The sequence below is a fragment of the Didymella exigua genome (assembly GCF_010094145.1).
Source record: "Didymella exigua CBS 183.55 unplaced genomic scaffold M421scaffold_1, whole genome shotgun sequence".
Taxonomy (NCBI): Eukaryota; Fungi; Ascomycota; class Dothideomycetes; order Pleosporales; family Didymellaceae; genus Didymella; species Didymella exigua.
This window is the reverse complement of record NW_022984775.1, coordinates 924,553-947,260: the sequence shown is the minus strand read 5'-3', so window position 1 is coordinate 947,260 and position 22,708 is coordinate 924,553. Positions and strand designations below refer to the sequence as shown.

At 53.7% G+C, this 22,708-nt stretch overlaps 12 protein-coding genes across 12 annotated transcripts; 6 read left to right on the top strand and 6 right to left on the bottom strand.

The window, feature by feature from the left end:
• Window positions 1-216: 216 nt before the first annotated feature.
• On the bottom strand, window positions 217-1,493 carry M421DRAFT_97155 (uncharacterized protein; the record flags this gene model as incomplete). The annotated part of the gene is made up of 2 exons (XM_033598470.1): window positions 217-1,183; window positions 1,234-1,493. 2 exons carry the CDS (start codon window positions 1,491-1,493, stop codon window positions 217-219), a joined length of 1,227 nt encoding a protein of 408 aa, XP_033454418.1.
• A 163-nt stretch (window positions 1,494-1,656) lies between these two features.
• M421DRAFT_415219 (uncharacterized protein) lies at window positions 1,657-3,730 on the bottom strand. The gene has a single exon (XM_033590618.1). The coding sequence runs from the start codon at window positions 3,437-3,439 to the stop codon at window positions 1,877-1,879; it is 1,563 nt and encodes a 520-aa protein (XP_033454417.1). The 5' UTR covers window positions 3,440-3,730; the 3' UTR covers window positions 1,657-1,876.
• A 220-nt stretch (window positions 3,731-3,950) lies between these two features.
• Window positions 3,951-5,098, top strand: M421DRAFT_415218 (40S ribosomal protein S2). Its single transcript, XM_033590617.1, has 3 exons — window positions 3,951-4,090; window positions 4,144-4,217; window positions 4,274-5,098. The coding sequence occupies exons 1-3, from the start codon at window positions 3,977-3,979 to the stop codon at window positions 4,866-4,868; spliced, it is 783 nt and encodes a 260-aa protein (XP_033454416.1). The 5' UTR covers window positions 3,951-3,976; the 3' UTR covers window positions 4,869-5,098.
• Window positions 5,099-5,570: 472 nt separating this feature from the next.
• M421DRAFT_88181 (uncharacterized protein) lies at window positions 5,571-6,692 on the top strand (the record flags this gene model as incomplete). The annotated part of the gene is made up of 3 exons (XM_033597639.1): window positions 5,571-5,807; window positions 6,066-6,076; window positions 6,287-6,692. The coding sequence occupies 3 exons, from the start codon at window positions 5,571-5,573 to the stop codon at window positions 6,690-6,692; spliced, it is 654 nt and encodes a 217-aa protein (XP_033454415.1).
• An 850-nt stretch (window positions 6,693-7,542) lies between these two features.
• M421DRAFT_415216 (Metallo-dependent phosphatase) lies at window positions 7,543-9,648 on the bottom strand. Its single transcript, XM_033590616.1, has 3 exons — window positions 9,481-9,648; window positions 8,591-9,430; window positions 7,543-8,542 (listed from the first exon to the last, which is right to left on the bottom strand). Exons 1-3 carry the CDS (start codon window positions 9,493-9,495, stop codon window positions 7,745-7,747), a joined length of 1,653 nt encoding a protein of 550 aa, XP_033454414.1. The 5' UTR covers window positions 9,496-9,648; the 3' UTR covers window positions 7,543-7,744.
• Window positions 9,649-9,732: 84 nt separating this feature from the next.
• Window positions 9,733-11,216, top strand: M421DRAFT_415215 (S-adenosyl-L-methionine-dependent methyltransferase). Its single transcript, XM_033590615.1, has 2 exons — window positions 9,733-10,139; window positions 10,208-11,216. Exons 1-2 carry the CDS (start codon window positions 9,816-9,818, stop codon window positions 11,147-11,149), a joined length of 1,266 nt encoding a protein of 421 aa, XP_033454413.1. The 5' UTR covers window positions 9,733-9,815; the 3' UTR covers window positions 11,150-11,216.
• A 105-nt stretch (window positions 11,217-11,321) lies between these two features.
• On the top strand, window positions 11,322-12,310 carry M421DRAFT_114353 (uncharacterized protein). The gene is made up of 5 exons (XM_033587231.1): window positions 11,322-11,567; window positions 11,616-11,818; window positions 11,904-11,924; window positions 11,980-12,054; window positions 12,103-12,310. Exons 1-5 carry the CDS (start codon window positions 11,545-11,547, stop codon window positions 12,189-12,191), a joined length of 411 nt encoding a protein of 136 aa, XP_033454412.1. The 5' UTR covers window positions 11,322-11,544; the 3' UTR covers window positions 12,192-12,310.
• A 788-nt stretch (window positions 12,311-13,098) lies between these two features.
• On the top strand, window positions 13,099-14,353 carry M421DRAFT_51386 (uncharacterized protein; the record flags this gene model as incomplete). Its single annotated transcript, XM_033594928.1, has 2 exons — window positions 13,099-13,796; window positions 13,846-14,353. The coding sequence occupies 2 exons, from the start codon at window positions 13,099-13,101 to the stop codon at window positions 14,351-14,353; spliced, it is 1,206 nt and encodes a 401-aa protein (XP_033454411.1).
• Window positions 14,354-15,064: 711 nt separating this feature from the next.
• Window positions 15,065-16,583, bottom strand: M421DRAFT_114373 (uncharacterized protein). Its single transcript, XM_033587232.1, has 2 exons — window positions 16,081-16,583; window positions 15,065-16,032 (listed from the first exon to the last, which is right to left on the bottom strand). Exons 1-2 carry the CDS (start codon window positions 16,287-16,289, stop codon window positions 15,411-15,413), a joined length of 831 nt encoding a protein of 276 aa, XP_033454410.1. The 5' UTR covers window positions 16,290-16,583; the 3' UTR covers window positions 15,065-15,410.
• A 190-nt stretch (window positions 16,584-16,773) lies between these two features.
• M421DRAFT_415212 (uncharacterized protein) lies at window positions 16,774-18,001 on the bottom strand. The gene is made up of 4 exons (XM_033590614.1): window positions 17,872-18,001; window positions 17,694-17,827; window positions 17,280-17,637; window positions 16,774-17,231 (listed from the first exon to the last, which is right to left on the bottom strand). The coding sequence occupies exons 1-4, from the start codon at window positions 17,939-17,941 to the stop codon at window positions 16,879-16,881; spliced, it is 915 nt and encodes a 304-aa protein (XP_033454409.1). The 5' UTR covers window positions 17,942-18,001; the 3' UTR covers window positions 16,774-16,878.
• A 1,179-nt stretch (window positions 18,002-19,180) lies between these two features.
• M421DRAFT_415210 (ubiquinone biosynthesis protein COQ4, mitochondrial) lies at window positions 19,181-20,629 on the bottom strand. The gene is made up of 2 exons (XM_033590613.1): window positions 20,308-20,629; window positions 19,181-20,258 (listed from the first exon to the last, which is right to left on the bottom strand). Exons 1-2 carry the CDS (start codon window positions 20,519-20,521, stop codon window positions 19,600-19,602), a joined length of 873 nt encoding a protein of 290 aa, XP_033454408.1. The 5' UTR covers window positions 20,522-20,629; the 3' UTR covers window positions 19,181-19,599.
• Window positions 20,630-20,679: 50 nt separating this feature from the next.
• Window positions 20,680-22,214, top strand: M421DRAFT_415209 (SET domain-containing protein). Its single transcript, XM_033590612.1, has 2 exons — window positions 20,680-20,928; window positions 20,980-22,214. Exons 1-2 carry the CDS (start codon window positions 20,788-20,790, stop codon window positions 22,087-22,089), a joined length of 1,251 nt encoding a protein of 416 aa, XP_033454407.1. The 5' UTR covers window positions 20,680-20,787; the 3' UTR covers window positions 22,090-22,214.
• Window positions 22,215-22,708: the final 494 nt, after the last annotated feature.

Genomic DNA, 22,708 nt, shown 5'->3' with positions numbered 1-22,708 from the left:
CTCCGTGCTAAACACTGACTGCGCTCCCGCCACCACTCGTCTGACACGGCGCCGCCACATCCTTCTTCCTGACCTGCTCCGCCAGGCATCGACCGCGCTCCGTACACATCCTCTCACCAGCGAGACGTTCCAAGCCTTCTCTCTTACTCTCCGGCACCAGGAAATTCCTGCAGGTGCGATGAACATCAAATCGAGGCCCCAGGCATTTTCGAAAAGTTATAGTGTCGTTGTTGCGGCGTCGGCATGTGTCTCTGCCGCCCACCCACTGAGCGTCGTCCGCAGCTGCTTCTCCACGCCCGTCTCGACCCAGAAATGGCCTGCGCCCGGGATCTCAACGCCGGAGAACCTCGACCCGTGTGAGGCCTTTAGGTCGGCGGACCAGTCGCGGATCTTCTGCGCAGATGCGAACATGTCTTTGTCGCCGAAGATTGCTAGTGACGCGAACTTCCCGATGGTCAGCGCGTGCGCATCTGCAGAGCGGCTCCATGGCTTCGGGCCCAGCGCAGGGGCCGCGAGTGTGGCTATGGGCGGTGTGAGTGGCGAGATGAGAAGGTAGCGGATCTCAGGGATCGCAAGCCTGACGTCGGTCTTTCCGAGCGAAGTCGTCGAGGTTCCGGCTCGACGACCGCGATGGCTGAGGCTTCTCAGTCGGTGTCCCAGATCAAGGCTGTGTGGTACGTCGAGGCTTCGCTTTACGTCTCTGCTTCTTCTCCTCTGCTCGGGGTTCGTCTCCTCTCCTCCGATCGTCAAGGATGTCTTGTGCTCATGTTTCCTGCTACTTCGCTCGAGCTCTGCGTCTCGAGCCAGGTTGATCCACTCTAGGTTGCTCTGGTCTGCCAGCTTGTGTGCCCTCAGCAAGATCTCGTCTACCGCAGAGCCAGCTAAAGGATTTGAGAAGCGTTGTGAGATGGATAGCACGGAAGGGAGGTGCCTCAAAATCAAAGAGCCGTAAGAGTAGCCACCGAGGATCACCAGAGGAGATTCACCAGGTAGAGAACCGCTTTCCTGTCTCGGTGGCGGACGGACAGGCGACTGGTCCGGCGTGAAGATTGTGTCCGGTGCTGGGAAGGGGTGTATGAGGCTCATATAATGTATGAAGCAGGCGGCGAAGGAGGTATAATCGTCGAGCTCTGGTCTTCCGGACCAAGAGGTTCTCCCTTTGTGCTTGGAACCATGGGCACCACTATGGCATGTCAGGACATATTTGGTATATGTTATGTAGCCGGATCATACCGAAAATTGAAAGTGCCCACTACGTAGCCAGCCTTCAGCATTTCCTCGACCACAATGCCTACGACTCGGTCATCATAGCTCCCTCCCATTGGCGCATAGGGATGCGCTATTGCGATGCCGCGCTTTCTCCACTGTGCTTCAGCATCATTTCGGGTAGAATAGTCGAAGATGTCTGGGTGGTATATGCGGCAATCGAGCGTTGTGTCATCGTGTATAGAAGGTATCGTGAAGCTATAGTGGGGCTCTGAAGGGGCACGCATCTTCTGGGCCTACGTTGAGCCCGTAGCGAACGTTCATTGCATGCTTGGTGATTGCAGCCGGCGTGGAAGTTCAAAGTTACCCCACAGAAGTGGTGCCTGGGCGTGTTGCAGGCTGATATAGGTTGTGGGGTCGAGGCTGCGGAGCGGGCGGAAGTCCGCGGCAGTGCTCTTGGTCAGGAACGCAAGCCCCCACTCAGCAGTGCACGTTCGAGACCACCTTGCAAGTCGGCCTAAAATGGTTCAAGACAGCTCTGTTGGTGCGGGATTCGTACAATTCATGCTGAAACGCTAAACTACAGTCCTGCGAATCGCTCGCAAGGGGGCATCCAAACTCCAAAGCGCCTCGCTCACAGCCAAACATATCTTACTCGCGCGGCGTGATTTCAATCGGTATCAGTGTCCTGATGAGAAATCATGAGCTCAGGATCAGGGTCATCATTCGGGTCGTCGGTTTCGAACAAATTCGGTTTGGGTGAAGCGGTCTTTGGCGGCGAACGCACAATCCTGATTGCTGACCCAGTCATCTCTTCTTCTGGCGGAGCCCTGAAATCTTTGAGCTCTACTAGTGAGCTTGTTGCCTTCTCCTTGCCCTTCCGCTTCACCCCGAGAGCTTCGTGCAAGAGATCTCGTCCTTGCTGGAAGGCTTCCAGCTCCGCTCCGATTGCACATGTGAGCAGGTTCCAGCTCCTGGAGGAAGCGTACTCCAGCTTCCCATTCAGGAAAGTAATGGTAGCGTCCATCTGATCCAACAAGCGTGATGGATCTGCTGTGCCAGTCTTGTTCACTTTGTGCATGTGCCGCTGCAAACTCGCTTCGTAGTCAACCACCTTCTTCACTGAATCATTCCACAACACCGACCCTTCCTCGAGTGCAGCACGTTCGACATCGATTTCCTCGCACTTCTCTGCCAGCCTTGTGTATTCATCCTGCCAGTACTCGTGCGCCATCTCGAGGGTCCGTCGTTTGGGGTGGAGCGTAAGGAAGGGCGAGGATGAGAGTGGCGTGTGATCTCGGTTTGGAGGCCGTGCGAGGAAGCTCGATACCTCTTTGTCCAGCATTGAGATAGAAGCTTTGTACGAGGAGAGCTTTGCCTCCTTAGAGTTCTCGGTTTCCGCGAGCTCGTCAAGAACTCGCCGTTGCCGCCGCTTCAGCAACCACAGCTCTTCTTCCTTCTGTCTGATGTCTTGCTCCAGTCTCGAGGCCTCTGTCTGGAGGGCTTCTGTCTTCACGCTAGCATCTTCGCCTTCTATACCCTGAATCTTGGTCTCTAGCCTCGTACGTTTCTGTGTCCAGCTCTCTGTCTTCTCAACATTGTATTGCAAGTTCCTTAGCCCTTCATCCAAGACGTTGAGCTCCTCTGCCTTGACGCTGGCGAGTTGCTGAATGCGCCTGAAGATCCCTCTCCTCGCAGTGCTGAGGCCCACCTTCCTCTTAGGTCGGTGCTCCTCGTCGCCGTTTCCTCCGTGTCTATCTGACGAGCGGACGCTGCTGACTGTCGGCGTAGTACTACCATTTGACACCAGATCGTCAGGCATGGCGTCGTTGCCAGTGAGACCGTTCATCAAGCCATCTGCCTGCGCGTCGAGTAGCTCTTGAAGCTGCTGCTCAAGATGTCGCGCCCGTCGTTGTAACGTGAGCACATCGTCCGGGACGCGTGGCACGGGCGATATGCTGGTCCTCGGTGCGCTCCATATCAGCGAGGAAGTCACCGGCGGAGGTATAGGTGGCGGAGAGTTGTAGTATGGGAGCTCATAGTCGCGTGCATGCGGGTCTTCGAACGACTTTCGAAAATTTGATGGCGGTGGCGAGAACGACCCGAGAACAGAATTAATTAAGGACATGTCGAATAGAACTAGGGAGTAGCAATGAATGCTGGAGCCATGGAGGCAGTCGAAGTTGTGTCGTGACTCGTGAGCCACTACCTCGAGCATGTGAACGAATGACATGGCGTGAAGAACTTAGTCATCAATGCTCCAAAACACTGTAGAGGCTGCAGATGACAACCTCGCGTGATGCACGCCGAACAGAAATAATACTCAGAGAAACCTGTTGCCTTGGAGGATCTAGGTTGAGACCAAGTGATCTCGTTCGAAAGGGTCTTCGATTCTTACAGTCAGGCCTAGTCGGCGCTGGCAGCGTACAGCCCTGTGCATGATGTTGAGAACGCAGTGATGCTCCCTGTCAGCAGACAATCTAAAGATTCAGGAACCCGCCTTGACATTCGAAGGGCATGATTGTAATCTGACAAACAGTGATGTCCCGAGTGCAGCTCATAGTCAAGTTCACAGCGCAGCGCACCGATGGTCCTACCACTAGCGCCTCGCTTAGCGCTCCGCACCTGCCTGCAATATTGGATCGCAACTTCTTTCGCGATGTGAACGTCACTAACACCAGGAACCTCTCCGTACGTGCACTGCGCCTGCTGTAATCCTCGACAATCGCTGACAGCACTCCCAGAGTAGTCCATTCCAACGACATACAGAATGGCTGACGCACCTGCTCCCGCTCGCGGCGGATTCGGATCTCGTGGAGACCGTGGTGGTGACCGTGGCCGTGGCCGCGGCCGTGGACGTGGTCGTCGTGGCGGCAAGTCCGAGGTGCGCACAACAGATATGTGAAGAATCCGGGCAGAGAGTTGACAATTGCGCAGGAGAAGGAGTGGCAGCCCGTTACCAAGCTCGGCCGTCTCGTAAAGGCCGGCAAGATCAAGAGCATGGAGGAGATGTACGTTCACGCGCACGGCAGGCACAGTCCGCAGGACAAGGACTGACAATTGGCAGCTACCTCCACTCCCTCCCCATCAAGGAGTACCAGATCGTCGACTTCTTCCTCCCCAAGCTCAAGGACGAGGTTATGAAGATCAAACCCGTCCAGAAGCAGACCCGTGCCGGTCAGCGTACCCGCTTCAAGGCTATCGTTGTCATCGGTGACTCCGAGGGCCACATTGGTCTCGGTATCAAGACCTCCAAGGAAGTCGCGACCGCTATCCGCGCTGCCATCATCATCGCCAAGCTCGCCGTCGTCCCCATCCGTCGTGGTTACTGGGGTACCAACCTTGGTGAGCCTCACTCGCTCCCCACCAAGGAGTCCGGAAAGTGCGGTTCCGTCACCGTCCGTCTCATTCCCGCTCCCCGTGGTACCGGTCTCGTTGCCTCGCCCGCTGTCAAGCGTCTCTTGCAGTTGGCTGGTGTCCAGGACGCGTACACCGCCTCCACTGGTTCTACCAAGACCCTTGAGAACACACTGAAGGCTACCTTCGTCGCTGTTGCCAACACATACGGATTCCTTACCCCCGACCTGTGGCGCGAGACCGCTCTCACAAGGTCTCCTCTCGAGGAGTACAGCGACATCCTTCGCGAGGGCAAGAAGTACTAAATGTACAGCGGTGAGGCTACGGTTCTTTTTCAGCATTCCTGGGTTATGGCGTGAGGTAATGCATGGGCCCCGCCTATACAATCAATAGGTATGGGACGTCCGGCACGAAATGAAAACTCCATTACGACCTTCCATATTTGTTCTGCTTTACTACTGCCCTCGTGAATCGCCTTTGTATCCAACCCAGTATACTTGCATGCTTCCACAGAAGAGAACATACAACAGCCTTGCGATTCAGTGTCTCAGAGCTGCGAGCTGTGTTTACGGAGTCAGCCTTCTGCCTTGTGAACCCAGTCATGCAAACATCTTAGGAACTGCGACTCGAGACTTCATCGTTGGAACCATGACAGGTTTCCCACTTGCACACTAGCTCGATACCTTCAAGCTTCATCTAATAAAGGGCAGAACCGGTCTTCGCCCTCGAGGTCTTTACCTGTCCACAAGCCGCCAACACCCGCGGGGTTTGCATATCGGTCCAGAAAGGTCGTTCAGCCGATGCATTACGTGACAGTACCCTCCAATTGTAACACTAGTAGAACACATGCATGCCTACTGCAGGAAGTGCACAGGCTGAGAGCCGCCCCTATCTGCACAGTGTGGGGCTGAGTGCGGTAGCATTGCCTTGTCGGTTACTATCCGGTATGAAGTCGCAACTTCTCCAAATTGTACCTCGCTTTGTAGCAGACAGCCTCTATCAACAACATGGCTGAAGTTGTGGGCTTGGTAGCGAGCGCGGTGACCTGTGAGTATCTTTGCGCATTGCAACTCCCCTTTCTCACCAAACTGCAGTGGCTGCAACCGCCCATGGAGCTGTCAAATTCGCCAAAGCGCTCTTCAAAGTCACCACAACGTTCACACATGCGCGAGAAAGAGATGGCTGAGATGGCTGAGATGGCTGAGATCACGCAGAGGCTCTCGCAGTTCTTTACGAGCCTGCAGGTGCTAGCCGACATACTGCGCAACAACGAGACGTTGTGTGGGCGAACTGCATGCAAGCACAACGAGCATCATCAAGGGATGGAAATTCGTCGAAGCCGAATTGACAAACCTTCTGGAGTCCCCAAGTAGTTTGAAGAGATTCATCTGGACTATAAAGAAACCTATGGCAAAACCCCTGCTCAAAAATATCGAAGGCATTGAGAAGGCATTGATTATGTAGCTTTCAATATTGCAGTGGCCGTGCTTGTGAATGTACAGGTAAATCACACGTAAGTATCTGTTGCGGTGCAATTCGGTCCTATAGGCCTTGATCGTCACCTTAGTTGACTACCTTGGACTAGCACGCCTCAGGACATGTATATATAGTCGCCTCCTAGCTAGCAAGCAACTCAGCGCAGTTTCCATCGACCATACAGCGGCTACGTTTGCCGCAACAGTATCACTAAGAGAGTATGCCACTCCGTTGCTGACCGCTGTAGACTGCCTAATGCGCCCGCTGTAGATCCGGCTACAACTCAGCGTAAGATCACAGAAACTGTTGTACAGACGAATCAACGATCGGTAGAGAGCGCGCGAAACGAGGTCGCTGAAGACGATAAGCCATTCGATCCTCTTCATGGCAAGCGGGCAGAGCCGGACCTTCGCGAACAGTACACCTTCGACACTGCGACCTGGCTGTACCATTTCGTCTTCGGGCCATCAATGTCAGAGTTACACAGCGAATCATCACATCAGCCTTCAGTCTCTGATGAAGACTCAGAAAAGCGCAATGGGACTGTGGTGTTGCCTTCTCCGGATCAAATGATGCTAACAAGCAGAGAGATCATCGTTTGGGGGTCTGGGACAGAACCAAGCATCGTAGTCAATAGGCTATCATCTGCTTGAACGACGCTTAGCGCAGAGTAAATCACCACCAGCTCAGCTCGTAATGAAGAGGATAAGTGGACACAAAGATTTTTGAAACTGCTCCAACAGTGGCAGCGGACTCGGTCAAAGACGAATTAAGCATGGTCGACGCTGACGAACAAAACGCAAAGAAATTCCAACATTACGAGAAGCTTTTGAAAGCGTCTCAACAAGCGTCTCAGAAGAAGCCGGAAGTCGTCGTTATATCTGTCTGAGACGCCTTATGGTGGAGGCAAGGTAGCATCGAAACTTTTTGGTCGCAAGAAGCGTCAAACTCTTGTCAGAGGTGATGTCAAAGCTCGTCTTCGTCTATCGCCCGCGCTTACCTCGTTGCCGCCCACCCACCTCCAGCTCACGGCCACACACACAGCGCAAACGACACGCTCTCACCATCAGAGCACCTATCTACAGTCTCGCCTCAATAACCTCGCGCATATATTTCCAAATCGTTCCCTCTCTCTCTCACCAAATCCAGTCATCTGAAAAGTTGGTCTGGCGGTTCACCGGACACCATTGTGTTTTGAGACTGAGTTCCAAGTAAGATTGGCTGCAGTCTTTGAGAGCTTATGGTTCGATTCTAGGTCGTGAAAAAATCCAAAGATCTTCTGACACTTTATGTAACTCCCAGGAGAGTGTTGCGGGTCTTCAGTAGTTGGTTTAAAACGGACACAACAATCCGAGGCTGGCTGTTCTTTTTGCTACTTTTGTTGCGCAGTAACACTTTTTTTTACTGTAGTAGTCTGGTAGGTGATGGTAGTATCGTTGTGGCGTGCTGGGCGTGGCGTGAAGGCAGTGACGCACAAGTACAAACATATTTTCTCTTAGGCCTTGACTACACGCATGTGTTGTGTGCGGACTAAGTACACCGGACATGAAGTAAGGACGTATAGATATTGATTATGTGAAGAACAAAGTAGAACATACTTGCGCCCAGCCAGCCATGCATACGTAATATTGAGGCCTCAAAACCTCCGCCATGGCACACTTCAACACCGAAAACGCCTTATTTACTGAAAACTGGCCCGGTGGCCTTATCCCTGATCATCCCTTCGCACCGGCAGGACTCGTCCAGCATCGACAATCATCTGTTCGTCCAGCCTCTTGCCTATGTCACCATACTCTAGCCTCTTCCATGTTGAAATCCGCGCGGTATTTGTGTCGATCTCGAATACACGTAGCCTACGGTGGAAGTTGTTGTATCCACCGTACCCGCCGAATCCGCTGCCACCAGCATAGCACATCCACAGCTCAGGCTCTTGTGTTGCGTGCTCCTTTGAAAGCATACAATAATCGTTCACGTGGTCATGACCACAAGAAACAAATTTTACGCCCTGCTTGACCAGCTCGTCTTTGAAGTGCGTATTGAAAGCAGGCGCTGTCACGCCCTCCGTCCAGTTACCGACCCACTCGTTGTTCCTGTCCGCATACTCAGGGAGGGGGATGTGAATGAATGCCATGTCCAAGTGCTTGTGAGTGTACTTGCTGTGGGTGTCCTTCAGGCTCTCGGCGGTTTTCTTGAACCAGTCGATCTGATTTGGTTTGATCCAGTCGTAGCCGCGGAAGTGGGCCTCGTCCGGCGAGTATGCATGGGTATCGAGCATGTAAAGTGTGAGTGCTGCGTGTTTGCTGGCATGTGCTTGCACCTCCACGTAGTAGTTGCCTACGCCGGCGATGGTATTCGGTCCGGCTTCTGACAGTGAGTAAGGCAATTGTTCGTAGAGGGACATCTGCGCGGCGCGAGACAATGTGCCTTCGTCGTCATGGTTGCCAAAGATGGCTGCGTACGGTATCTTGCGCTCGACGAGAGGCTCGATGATCTTGAAGAGGGCCTGGAAAGCGTGAGTAGATTGAAAAGAGAAAAATGATGCGAGACGTACACTCTGAATATCTGGTGCGGTGTCGCCGTTAACCTGATCGCCAGACAGCACTACAATGTCAGGTTTCTCCTCGTCCAACACACGTTCGACGAAGTCCAACGTTCTTGGATCGGCATCGCAGTGGCCACCGTTGTGGCCCTTAGGCTCCGGATCCCGGCACGCTCCCAAGCCAGTGCTCAGATGAAGATCAGAGATTTGCATGATCTTGAACTTACCGTCCTTCCTGATCTTAGGAATTGGCTTCTCAATCGTATGTGGTGCACCCCGACGTATGCTTAGGCGCGGGTCCTTCCCTGTGGCCTCCAGGTGCAGTGCGCCATTCTTGACCAGCTCCCACCCAGGTCGTGGCTCCACTGCGTCAGATCCAAACAGTATATCCACAGCAGTCACGGCCTGCTTCGAGTCGCTCGCGTGACGCTTGAGTGATCTCTTGATCCATACTCCTGCCGAGCGAGACTCCCACTTCTCCGAAGCTTGAGCCTTCTCGCCTACGGACGGGTCAAGCTTTCCGGTGCGCACATCGATGATGACCTTGTCATCACTCGTGAGCTCCTCCTCTCTCTTGCGCTTGATGTGTACGAATGCCTTCGAGACCCAGCCAGACCCAAGGTAGAGGTCCTTCTCCACGCGGTGCCACTTCTTCTGGTCTAGCATACATTTAGACAGCGGGTTCAGGCTCGAGCACGTCGTTACGGCGATATCGGTGATGACGAGACCCTCGTGGTGTAGGGGAAGGTGGCTGTGAACAGATTGGGGGAGGACGCGGTATTGGTTGTCCACGAAGAAGACCAGGACGCAGGCAATGATTGTAAAAGCAATGAGCTGAACGCCCGTTCGGACCTGTTGAACATGTTAGCAGTATACATGACCCCAGAAGCACATGAACGTACTATTCGGCGGGTCATGATGAAGTTAGTGGCCGTTCAGCCGCATATGTCTTTAAAGAAGAGAAACGTCGTGAAAGAGTCCCGTAGCGCTGTCGCCATGGCACACGCTCTTCAGGTTAATAGTAAGAGATTTGGGCGCAGGAGGCAGCCATCGATGGATGTATCCTTGCGCGTGTGATTGCTTGGCTTTTCGAATCCTTGATCGACGCTGGTTCACTGCGGAGGCCCCACTCACCCCCGAACGTAGCGTGAACCCTGCATCGTTCTTTCTTTTCATTGCTCGTCCGCAAGCCAGACCTCACCAACACAACAAGCATATTCAACGAGTACGCTGAGCTATGCGTACCCACTGCTTGCGGCAGCTTCGATGCGCAGCGGCCCCAAGACCTGCTAGAACCTTCAGCACCAGCGCAGGCCTACGTCGCGCTTTCAAGGACGGAGACGTCGTCCTCTTACGAGAGAAGAAAGACACAGTCGACGGCAGACTTGTAAAATTGGAAGCGTCGAAGTCGACACATACACACCGAGGAGTTCTTGAGCACGCCAATATCATTGGCAAAGAACCTCGCCAGATAGTGCGGTCATCGAAGGGCTCCGAGTATCGCGTCCATGAACCTACTTTAGCAGAGTACGTTCGGCTCACCCCACGTCTCGTCACGCCTGTGCGTCTATCGTCATTCGAAAACACGTTATATCTGTGTTGTGTGGGAACCAAGCTAAGTGTTGCTAGCTGTACCCTTCTGACACCAACCTGATTGTCTCTCTTCTCGACATCCATGTCGATACGCCCTCGGGCACTCCCACCGACGAGCCACCGTTTGAGATTCTTGAAGCTGGTACAGGTCACGGTGCGCTTACATTACATCTTGCTCGAGCCATCCATGCTGGCAACCCGCCTCTAGCGAAGACGCCCGATTACGCCATAAGTGTAGAAGAACCAGAGGACGCCATATACCTGGGAGAGTCTATATCAGATCTCCACGAGACAGCTATAGAGTCGTGGAAACCTGGCAGACGTGCCATTGTGCACACGCTCGACATCTCTAGGAAGCACTCGAAGCACGCAAAGAAAATAGTCCAAGGCTTTCGACACGGACTCTATGCCGGCAACGTCGAGTTTCATGTGGGAGATGTGTCTGCATGGCTTGCATCACAGAGGGTGACAAGACAGACTGACGAGCCATTCTTGAATCACGTATTTCTAGACTTGCCTAATGCTGACACTCACCTGGCAAATGTAGTACCAGCGCTGCGTGTGGACGGGCTGCTTGCTGTCTTCAACCCCAGTATTACGCAAATCGCGCAGTGCGTGGAGAAGATCCGCGAAGAGAAGCTACCGTACCTGCTTGACCAAGTCGTTGAGCTTGGAGCAGGCATGATCCGTGATTGGGATGTCCGGGCAGTCAGACCAAGATCAACACTAAAGAAGTCTGACGTCAAGGAGTCTCCAGAGCCTGGAGATGCAGAGCCTATCGATCCAGTGAAGGGCCAAGAGGCAAGAGACGGTGAGTTGGCAGAGATCCTAGCCAAGGAAGAGGAGAAATGGGCCATGGTCTGCCGCCCAAAGGCGGGCCAGATGGTAGTCGGCGGTGGTTTCCTGGCTCTGTGGAGACGCATGGAACGCGTCGAACGCCCAAAGAGCACGGAGCAGAGTGACAACGAGTCGACTTAGACCAATGGAACCGTCGATGTGACTATCCAGCAGGTTCACCGACATTTAATACAAGTAGATTTTCCAGTGTCGTGGATCTGCTTGAACCTTGACTCACACGTGATGAACAACACACGGCACTGAGCGAGTAATTCTGAAAAACCCCCTCCAGTGAACCGCATATGTCCGTGAACGGCTGCAAGTTTTAGCTGGAAGAAGACTAGCATGGTGAGCTGTTCACTTGTTCTCTCATGTAAACATGCCGATGCGGCACTCCAATTGGTCGCGGCGTCATCCCAATTGGACCCTAGTTTGACTCTCGTCATGCAGGCCGCGGTTAGAGAGCTACTGCCATCATTTATATCCACCACGGCATCGTTCCCCCGCCTCCCCCACCGATCCTCAGAATTGCGACAATGAGTGGCGTGGGCGAGAATCGGTATGCGCCTCAATTTACTTGGGTGTGCTGAAGCTAACAATCTTGCAGCTGGCGGAGGTCAGGACAAGGCAATCCGAAGGACGGACGGCAGCAAGCCTCACCAGCGCCAGGCAACGTGTGGGGCAACAAAGCTACTCAGAGCAACAAGCCTACAGGGCCAGGTCAGGCAGCGCCAGTGGGTGCTCCCAAGGAAGAGCACGTGCCTGTGCGCGAGTTCAATGCCGTTGAGGTCAGGGATTATCTGAAGAAGAGTGAGTGCCACCAACCTGGCGCACAAATTGGAACTGTATCCTGGTCCTCGGGATACTTGAGAAGAACTTTGCTGACACTCTGCAGAGTACCGTGAAACCGTTGCTGGTGCGACCTCTGCAGGCCTCAAGCGATCTGAATAGGTGCTAACGTTGCGCTCAAGAACACCCGGCGGTATACCACAAAGTGGAGGGCGACTCTGTCCCTAAGAGAAGTAGTGGCGTGTGGGGTGCCAGAGGTATACTTATCTGCCCTTGTTTCATGCACTTAGTCTGACATCCTACAGGCGCCGGCACTTCACACAAAATGCCCAACGGGCAGAACTTCTTTGACGTGCTCAAGAAGCAACTCGCCAACCTCGACCAGACCAAATGATCGCGCACGATACACCACGCATACACGGCTTCTGATTCAGCGGCATTTCAAGGGCATTGCGGGCGTTCTGCGGGACGCGGTTCGTCTATAGTAGGATGGCTTCTCTGCGGTGATACGCAGAGAAAGCCTGGAATGTCTCACACTATGGCGTTGGAGACATCGCCGGTACGGGCCTGCATCTTTCGGTTTGTGGGTACGGTCAGAGTGATACCCGTCTGCATTACGGGCGTCCTTGGGTATGGCACGAACATCGATTGAGCATTTGAGCGTAGTCAAAGCATGCATTTTGTTTCTGTACAAAGTCAACTGTGGTGAAACGCAGGAGGCCACAAAGCATGCCCGAGCGCGTTTTTATTACAGGAAGCATGAGAAGCATCTCATTGTCATATTTGCTCATGGACAGCGTGACGCTAATGTAGGTGTTGACCACCAAGCAGAGATCTGGCGTCTTCCTAGGTCAAAGCACACATTTGGGACAACAAACAAAGCATCGATGTCCTCCAGGGGATCCGAGAATTGAGATATATTCGCATGATTCAGGAGACACTCGTTGTCACTGACTTTATCGACATCGTTCTCACATTGGACCCTTTCACCGCATTCATCCAATCTCCGCGGCCAAGCTGAACTAGCCCCAAGCCTCACAATTCGTTGTACATTCACGAGACTCCACTACGAACGCGACGTTAGCCCACCACCACACTCTGACGCAGCGCTCCCCGGTTGTTCTGTACCAGGTGCCAAGATCTTCACCCATAAACGCGACGTAAAAGGAGAGGGCAATCACGAAGGGGACATAGCGCGCATTGCGATCAACCAGGGTCACTAACACCGTTACACTTTGCCGAGCTCCGATGCGCCAAATATTTCCACCTCGTTCTTCGACGCTACAGTAATTCTCTCGACCATGTCCTCCCCGCCACGGACGCCTACCCACAGGCCGGCTTCGTCCCACCGCCGACACCCGTCTAGTCCCGATATGTCACAGTCCAGACGGCAGTCGTTCAACCGCCCCGGCTCCAGATCCGGGTACTCGCCAGTTACACCACGCTCTTCGCACGAATTTGATCATGGCAGCCCTGCGCAGCGTTTCGACGGAGGCGGTGACAATGGTGGGGGCTTGGGCAATCTTGCGGACGAGTTGGGCGAATGGGGGAGTGAGGACGAGGAGATGGACAGCCAATTCGGCGAGGAGCTGGAGCATACACAAGAGGCTCCGGCAGATATTGGCACGGCCGTAGAGCACGACGGGTCAACAGGAGCGCCGGGCTTGGTGGATCTGAATGGTGTGAGGGATAGCGGGGTTGCACTGCAGAGCTCTCCTTCCACACACTCGAGAGCCACGCTGAGTCCAAGCGCGGCAATCAAGTCGAAGAGATACAACAGGCCACGGTCGCTGTACGACGGTTCGGACTATGGAGACGACTCGGATTTGGAGAATGAGGGCATCAATCCAGCCCTCGAGTCGCGCATGGCCGCTATCGAGAGTCTAGCACGGCGAGGCATGGAGGAGAACGGCAGCGCTTCAGACGAAGTCGTCAAGCGCGTCACAGAGCATCTCCGCGACCTAGGTAGCCAGATCGCCGTCGAGAATGGCGCAACACGGTACTTTCCACCGTCCTCACCCAAAGACGCCCCAGCTAACACTCCACAGTCTCAAAACCGCCCACGACTCCCTCACAACGCACCTGACCCACCAATCTCGCGTCCTCACTTCCCTCACCGCATCCTTCACCGGCCCTCGCGCTATAATCCCCTCGCCGGACGCGATCGAAGAGCTCCTCCCCCTCGTAGAACAAACCCTCCAATCCCTCCCCCACAGCTCCGCAGACCCCATAGTCTCGCTGTCGCACCTCACACTCTCTACGCGTGAACTCCTGCAACACCTCTCCAACGTCAGCGACACGCTGCACATGTCACGGCAAACAACCACGAACGCCGCACGGAGACTGCGAACAAGTAAAGAGCAGCTGCACGAGTGGAAGCGCGAGACGGAGCGCACAGTCGAAGGGCGAGAATTCATCGAGCGTGGGGACTGGGATCGACGGCTGCGTGAGCGCGAGGCGAAGCGCGCGTGCAGTGAGGTAATGGAGGGCTTCGAGGAAGCGTGCGGGCTGTGGCGGAAGCGGCTCTGCGAAGGGCTGGGCGTGGCGAGTGCGTAGTCCAGTGCGACTCCCTTTTAACTGCCCTACTTTCCTCTCGCTCGCATCACACACGGCCTGGCTGGGAGGAAAGCTGACAGGAACCAGGCGCCGACTTCCCCGCCGACGCGCACGCAACCTGGCCCCCGCACGCCGCGGGAAAGCCTCCAGACCCTCCCTCTCAACCTGCGCCTCGAGCCGCAACGCCAGCGTTGAGGGATTTCGCTCCTTCGCCCGCGCCAGCGGGTGTGCGCAACTTCTCCCGCCCCTCGTCCTCATCTTCGCGCTTCTCGAGCCGCTCGTGGGTCGAGAGCGTGTCCCCAGTCTCACCACGACATGTCCGCAAGGCGTCAGAGAGGGCGCAGAAATCCTCTTCGGACAGCGCATTCAGATTCTCGGACGATGAGCTTGATCAGAACTAGGCTCCTTTCATATACATACATTTCCTTTGTCTACTGGGCGCTTCATAGCCATTATTATTTGTTCATCTTTGCATCTGCATGGCCAGACCTTTCATGCATAAGGAGTCGGTGTTGATGGTGGACTATTGTCGTTTATCAGCGGCATTGGGTTTGGGGTTTGGTAGATGGCCCACGGGATGCATGTGGTTAGGAAACTGATAATACCCCTATATATGTCATCTAGATTGGGAATGGACGTGTTTGATCAAAGTGCCTCTTGCCTAGCTCTGAAGGTGCACGTATAGCTACAGCGTTCGTATCAATCCTTGTACATCCCTTGTTATTGGCATTCGGTTCCTCGTAGCAATCTCAGCACCAGCTCTGGATGTTTATAGCAACTCGTCAGAGAAACTATTCTGCGATGACGTCTTGTAGGTCCAGGCCGTAATCTCCTCTATGCCTCATGAGCTCTCGATGCGGAGCATAGTCGCGGAATGCTGAGAAGTGGAGGGCCATGAAATGCACCACGATCTCGTGCAGAGGGTGCATGCCCTCGCCATCACCTCAATCAGGCACGATTTCGCTATTGTATACATACCGGACCAGCTCCAGTACTGCTGAGGGCGTAGGTGGGTAAATGTCGATACGACCGAGATTCCTCAGACCAGCCTCTGCGTCTACCTGCAACTTTGTGATGAGCTGCCCGTCCGCGAACATGTAAATTCGAGCGTAGGAAAGTAGGGCTTGAGTAACAATCTGATTCTAAGCCGAGTTTCGTTGGTGTTTTGCCTTTTGACTGTCTCCGTCGAGGTCTTCAGGCCAGGTGAATCGTCTTCGTCCGGGAGCTCGAGGAACTTGAAACTCTTGTTTCTGTCGACGATATTGTTGTGAAGTACTTTGGGGCCAGTCCTGATCGGGGCGTTTGGCAGGCGGTTGAGGTCACCGGTGGTGTTACACAAAACATGTGTTGTCAGCTTGTTGTTGCGTATGCTCGCGCTACCTGGGCCTATAATGCGAGAGCTTGACAGCCAGTAGTCTTTTTTTATGTTGAGTTCGGAGGCTGGTAGTTTGCGGACTTCTGGGAGCAGTAGTTCGGCGCCATAAGCAACTGCGCAAATTCTCTCGAAATCTTCCACTTCGATATCTGGAAAGCGCACGTCGTTCTCTTGTGCACCTTTCAAATTACCATTAATAGCTCGGTCCAGAGGCACAGAAAGAGCTGCGATCGCACCTGAATGGACAGTCACTGAAGCCTCATCGACGCCGATAAGAAATGTGCAGAGCTTCGAGTGCAGTACACTGCAGCTAGTTAGTGACGGAGTGATGGCAGTACGACAGGGCACTTACCTCGTGGCGAACGGCATTTTGCGACGTTTTGGAAAGTTTGCCTGCCGATGAGGGATCTGGTCAGGTGTCGATAAACTAGATTTCCTCGAGCTCGCCAAGGAAATGACGACAGTGATAGTGAAGGTGGTGCTCGTTCTGCGTTTTTCGTGAAGCTGAAAACGTTTCATTGTCTTTGCGCCGGGGGAGAAAAGCGGATTGGGTGGAGGCATTGCATCCTAGTCGGCAGATCATGTCGAAGTCTCCCACAGTGATCTCAGGGAAACGAGCGATGTTGCCTTCAGCCTCTCATACAGGTTCATGGAAGAGTCGATCCAAAGGCGCAGAAGGAACTGCGACCGTGCCAGACTGAGCAGTGACGGGAATTTTGTCGTGGCCAATCAAGAAGGTGACTAGCTTTGTGTGAACAAAGCTGCAGGATATCAGTCCCTTCATTGCACATTGTTTATAGGCACTCAGCCTGCAAGCGAGGGTATCTTCGCTATGTAAGCGTGTTGATCCGCGATGGCCGCGAAGGTAGAGCGGCGGTTGCGGAATATTAATGTCAATTCAATTTCTGGGTCGGTGAGAAGGCGGCATGTGGCTATGCATGGCCAGAAAGGTTTGGTTGGGGATTGTTCCTACCCAAACTTGCTCACGCGCTATCCAGAGCATATAAGAGCGCGTACCTACCTAGGAAGGAGATAGGTCGATTAACGGCGGTAACGATGGTCTATTATGTATAGTATTAGTATGTGGTATCTCGCGTGATATCTTGCTCGCTCTTTTTCTTGCCAAAGCAACGGCGCACACCCTCCGTACCTATGGCTTCACGGCCATATCGTGATACACGATCCTCGTCTCATTCCGGACGTGGATCCCCACTTTCTCATCGCCCGAGTCTGAGTCTCGTGGAGTGAGATCATGCATAGCGAAAGCCTTGCTCGAGCCAGCGATATCGCATCCAGCCAAAAGGCCGCCCTCGTCGACGAATCCGACTTCCGAGTCCGAGTCGGGACGACTGCCATTTGAGCGTTTCACAGGTGCGCTGCCATATGTGGGTGTGGAACCAGTACCCTTGTAGTTTTGCGAGGGCCCAGGCGCGGTGGTGCCTCTTACTGAGCTGAAAAAGCCGCCGAAGGAACGGAAAGCAGGGCGGAGGAGGGGGAGTGACGCTGTGGGATGGTTAGCAGAGGTGTTGAAAATGATACGAGTCTACTCACTCGCCAGCGACGCGAGATTGACATCGCAGACAGCCCAGATTTGGTCCTCAAGGCCGTCCCATGTCAAGTCTTTGTCCATCTTCTTGTCGAGCGCGAGAGTATGGACGATTGTCATCAGGGCTGAGAGGCATACTGCAATACCAGCGGTGAACATGACTGCGACTGCCAGCCTGCGCCTCCATGGCAAGTGTAACTTCCAGATCTCAAACATGGGACAAAGGAGAATGCCGAGCTCGATGATGAAGTGCGGTATCCCTGCACCAAAGAGCGACATCATTGGTGTCAAAGGACATGTACCGGGTACATCAGCATCCCAGAATTTGCGTATCGGTGTGCATTGCAAGCAGATGAGCGTGACCTACTTTGTCAGCGTTCGGATTCTCACTTTTCCGATCGACGCAAAAGTAAACATACCCTAGCGATCATCCATGCTGCGGACAGCCCAAAAAGAGTTCGAATGGGCCACCGGATCATCGATAAGGAAAACATTCGCCAGTAGAAGCCGAGGATGACAAATTTGCTGAGACCGACGGAGAAGGTGTACATCCCTGTGCTTGTCAGTTGCCATAGCTTATAAGTAAGGACTACTTACACATGTCGGCCCAAAGGTCGACAAAGTAGTGATGGACAATCTCATCAGCCGGAAGATCGATGTCTTTCATTGGAAGACCGAATCCCCATCGTGTCTCTGCTGGAGTCAGCGGTATCCTGACGAGGCTGAGGTGGTAACTGTACTGAACAGGCTGATGAATGTAAACCCAGTTCCTATTATCTGTGGACATGTGAGTACCCGATCGCGCAACGAGTATCATGTACTTACGAAGGCAACTATCGACAAGTAGTCCTCCCAGACCATAGTCACTCTTGTTTGCCGCCGCGCAACATTCCGCAAAACTAGCGCAGTAGAAGCGGCAGTGTAGGGGATCAATGCAGCCGCGTAGAGTTCCGGCCGACGGTCAGAGGTCATGATGCCTTAACTTGAGGTTTGTGAGACCGTGACATGAGATACTGTTACCAGTCGCGGATTATACGTGGAGCTACCAACACAGATGTCGAAGGATGCGCGTATCTACGGCGTTGGTGTTTGCTTCTTAGTCGTGCGGACTCGTACCTAACGCGGTAGGCCGGTTCATGCCAGGAAGTACTTGCGTTGGAAATGGTCGATAAAGGACTTCCAATACATAAAAATACAGGCTTGGTGGGACACGATGCTGTACGCAAGGCTGTGCAATGAGAGTCAGTGTTTCCATGCGCCTGCAAGCTGGAGCTGGGATGTACCTGCAGCAAGGGCTTCCCTACGCGGACCGTGTGTCTCGAGGTGTGCCAATCAGTTAACACGATACGTATCGATTCGTACATGGCGCCGACCAGACGCAGCTCTTGTGACATGTTGCCAGCGAAACAAAAGTGGGGGAGTTGCTACTTCGGGCTATAGCTGCAGGTTGGCTTTCATATCAGCTTACTCGATCATCCAATTTGCATTCCCAAGTAGCTGGAAATTGAAGATGGACGTTTCAAATGAAGGCAATCGTCCTGCGGCACAGGCGGACAAGGCGGATATGCCATAGCCGATCCATTCGACAATTCATGCGGGGGTGTGCGCGGCTGCTGTGTAATGAACGATCACACGTGTTACTCGACCTGCACGGGTCGGACCGGTGGTGTGCTATTGTGCTCCCCAGCGTGACAGTACCGTGCAGTCATCTGTATATCTTGATCGTTGGCAACGCCTTCAGCATCACCAGCCGTGGAGACATACACTGGCGTCAACAATAGCTCACAGAAGGCTACGGTTGTGCAGGATTCAGTTCAGACACATGCCGTGCGAAAAGAGCCGCGGAGCAGAGCCCCTTGCTTAACGGCGGTCAGCTTGCTGATCGCCCGCCCGCGCGTCTGGGGAATAGAAGGACGATGGACCTTTCTTCTATTTGAAGATCTCAAGTTAGCGACCGTCTAGAGATGAATGACAAGCGCATCCCTTTGTCTTGATCGATGCCGTGCTTCTGGGCGCCCCACAGATGGGGCTTCGATTGTCCTTCAGGATTCGACCCTGCATCATCATTTTCCGCGTCTTCCAACGTGTTTTCCCTCGCGACCCATTGGTCGCAGGTAGACAACATTTCCAGAGCTATGAGAGTATAGACATATTCGCATCCAGTCTTGCTGCTATGCGAAAGGAAGGGCTGCCGACTTGCGGTAATCCGAACGGTGCGGTCCGAAGTTCTGCCTGTCGTCTTGCGCGTCTGGTCAAAAGTAGTCGTCTCAGAATAAGGACTGGTGATAGTGTGAACACGTCTTGGATTTTGTCCATTGTTAGTAATCATACAGCAGCCCGCGCCATGGCTTCCTTCGCTTCCTTCTCTCTTCTACGCGCTTCACGCGCCTCTCTGCGCATTGCGCGCAAATCTGGTGGCGTTTCAATGCCAAGTCTTGTTCTCAATTCGTTGATATCCGTCTCCAACTCTTCTTCCCAGTAGACGTTGACCACATCGTCGGCGCGGGCACCGTTTCTGACCGCCCAGGGTCCGTAAATATCTAGGAACCGTCTCCACTCGCCTTTCTTTAATGTGAGCGCGCTGAAGACAGCAAGCCCTGTCATTGGCAGTCCAGTGTTGGCGAACTCGAAGGCCTTCAGGGCGACTTCTCCTTCCCGAAAGACCGGCAGTCCCACCAAAGCGTGATAGAAGTCGTGGCACTCGCGGTATCGCTGCATCACGTATGCGCACTCCTCATCGTCTATGTACCGCACCTGCGCACGTGTGTCCGGTGTGACGCCCTCTGCATCTAGCCATGCAGCATAGTTGTGGCCGACCGTGTTGGAAGGTAACGCGCGAAGACGAGGAATGTCAAGTGATTTGGACGTTAATCGAGGTCTATCTCGTAGTATTCGTCGCCCAGTGGGGTTCATGAGCATGCGGTCTCGAAGCTTGTATATGAAGTACGGCTGCGCAGTTGCCTCACCAAAGTCAGCAACAGCATCTGCAGACACGTTAGTACGTAGCATGGGGAATCGGTGCAGTGTATGTACCCCCTTTCCTTGGGTCTAAGAAAGCCTCGAGACCAGAGCTGATTGCCAACTGCAGCCGCCCCACAGGACTCAGTGGCACATGCTCTTCGTAGGCTGACCTAGGGCGGGAGAAGAGGGAGAAGCAGCGCGCTTCAGGTCGGAAATTCCGTGACAATTGAGCGCATTTTGAGAGCACAGAGCTCGGTGACCGTAGTATTCGAATGCCAGTCGCCATTTGAACTGAGGGAAAGCAGATGGGCCGAGAGATCTGACATCAATGATGGAGCTCTTTCCATATCGATAAGCGCGCCACACCAACCACGGCACGCCTTTTCAACCTGTGTGACTCGAACCGTCCGAAGCTATTTAGGATTAGTTTCTACTCGCCGACGCTGACGGGACACGAGTACGCTGCGTCACTGTCTAGGATTAGCATCGTGTTGTGGAATGTGCTTGCGGCAGGAACGACCTTCTCTGCAACCTTCAATGATGAGCAACACCATGACGCCAGCACTAGATCCGGGTGAAGAGCATGCGAAGTTCGTTAAATGGGCCAAGGGTAAAGGTGTCACCATAGATGGCATTGCGCCGGCCAGATTTGTGGACCGTGGCATGGGTATTGTTGCAGCACGCAACCTTGAAGTCAGTACACAACTGAGTTTCAACAGCACGAACAACGACTGACCAGACAAGAAAGGAGATTGCTTAGTGCATGTGAAGAACACATCGCTTGTTCATGTTGCATTGCCATCCGTCAAGGCGCTCAGGCTACCCGATAACGTTACCGTACATGGCAAACTTGCAGCTTCCCTGGCGCTATGGTATTCAGACCCAGCGCACGATGAGCACGCCCTCTGGCAAGCTGTATGGCCTACAGAAGAAGACTTCCGGAATACGATGCCCATATACTACAACAAAAAGCTACAGGACCTCCTTCCTATCGCCGCCTCGACGCTACTGACAAGCCAACTCACCAAACTCGATAAAGACTGGGTCGACTTCAGACCTCATCTCCCATCAATATCAAAAGATCTCTACACGTACACATGGCTCATCGTTAACACAAGAACATTCTACTGGGACTATCCGGATATGCAAAACTCACATCCTCGACTCCCAAAGCGTAAGAACAAGCTGACAGGAGACGATTGCTATGCCATGTGTCCATTTATGGACTACTTCAACCATAGCGACCTTGGATGTGACCCGCAAGCCAACAGCAAGGGATATAGCGTGATAGCAGATAGAGCGTACAAGGCAGGCGAGGAAGTCTTTGTCAGCTATGGCGCACACACGAACGATTTCCTGCTCGCAGAGTACGGGTTCATTTTGGAGAGCAACAAACGCGACGCGATTCCTCTGGATCACCTGATCATACCGCTACTGGATGGAGATCAGACAAATGCGCTAAAGGAAGACGGCTTCTATGGCAACTACACACTCTTCGCTCCTGGCGCAGAGGAGACAATTTGTCATCGTACGCAAGCAGTTCTCAGGCTGCTTGTGCTGGACTCGAAGAGGTACTCCTCTTTTGTTGGGGGCAATGATGATGGAGAAAGAGAACAGGGGAAACTGTACGGATATCTAGTAGGCTTGTTGACGAAGTACTCGAGACTAGTCATGGACATCCTGGAGGAAGTCGACGGTTTGAAGGTCGATGTGGGGCCAGAAAGCAGCAGAAGGAAGACAAGGAGCAGCGATACTGAACCAAGCTTACGAGCAGGTCAGAAAGACACTTTGACAAAGAGATGGAAACAAATCAGAGACATCGTCAACGGAGCAATCGACCAGTTGCAAGAGTAGTATTTCAACGAGATAGCTACGCAGTCACATCTACGCGGCGTTCATTCTGCCAGGCCTTGCCATTGTGGCTCGAAAGAAGTGGCTTCTTTTCAGCTCATAAATCGAAGGTCGAATTTGAGAGTCGATTCATCGATCTTTGCATCATCGTGAGGCTGTCGAGACCGGGTGCATCCGCCGCGGTCCAGACTGGTTTGGGACGGTTGGCCGAGCAACAGCCATGTTTAGAGCAACACACGGACAACAAGCGGTGACTGCGCTATTACCTCGTACCATCCCAGCACACAAGAGTGGCAAACCTCCCACTGCTAACCCGCGGCTATTGCATACCCAAGTACACAACATGGTCGCCACACGTCGCGGAACGAAGGCCGCCCCGGAGGCTGCGCTTGCAGCATCGACACTGTCCGCACCGCCCAAGCGCGGCAGAAAGAAGGCGGTCGTCGAAGAAGCTACTGAGCCCACGCCCGCTGCCACAAAAGCTACAAAGACCACGACAAAGCGCAAGGCAAAGGCTGAGCCCACACCCGAGCCAGAGCCTGTCGTCGAGGCGGCATCCACAGTCAAGAAGACACGCTCGACACGCGCCGCAAAGACAGAAGCAATAGAAGCGGAGCCCGCT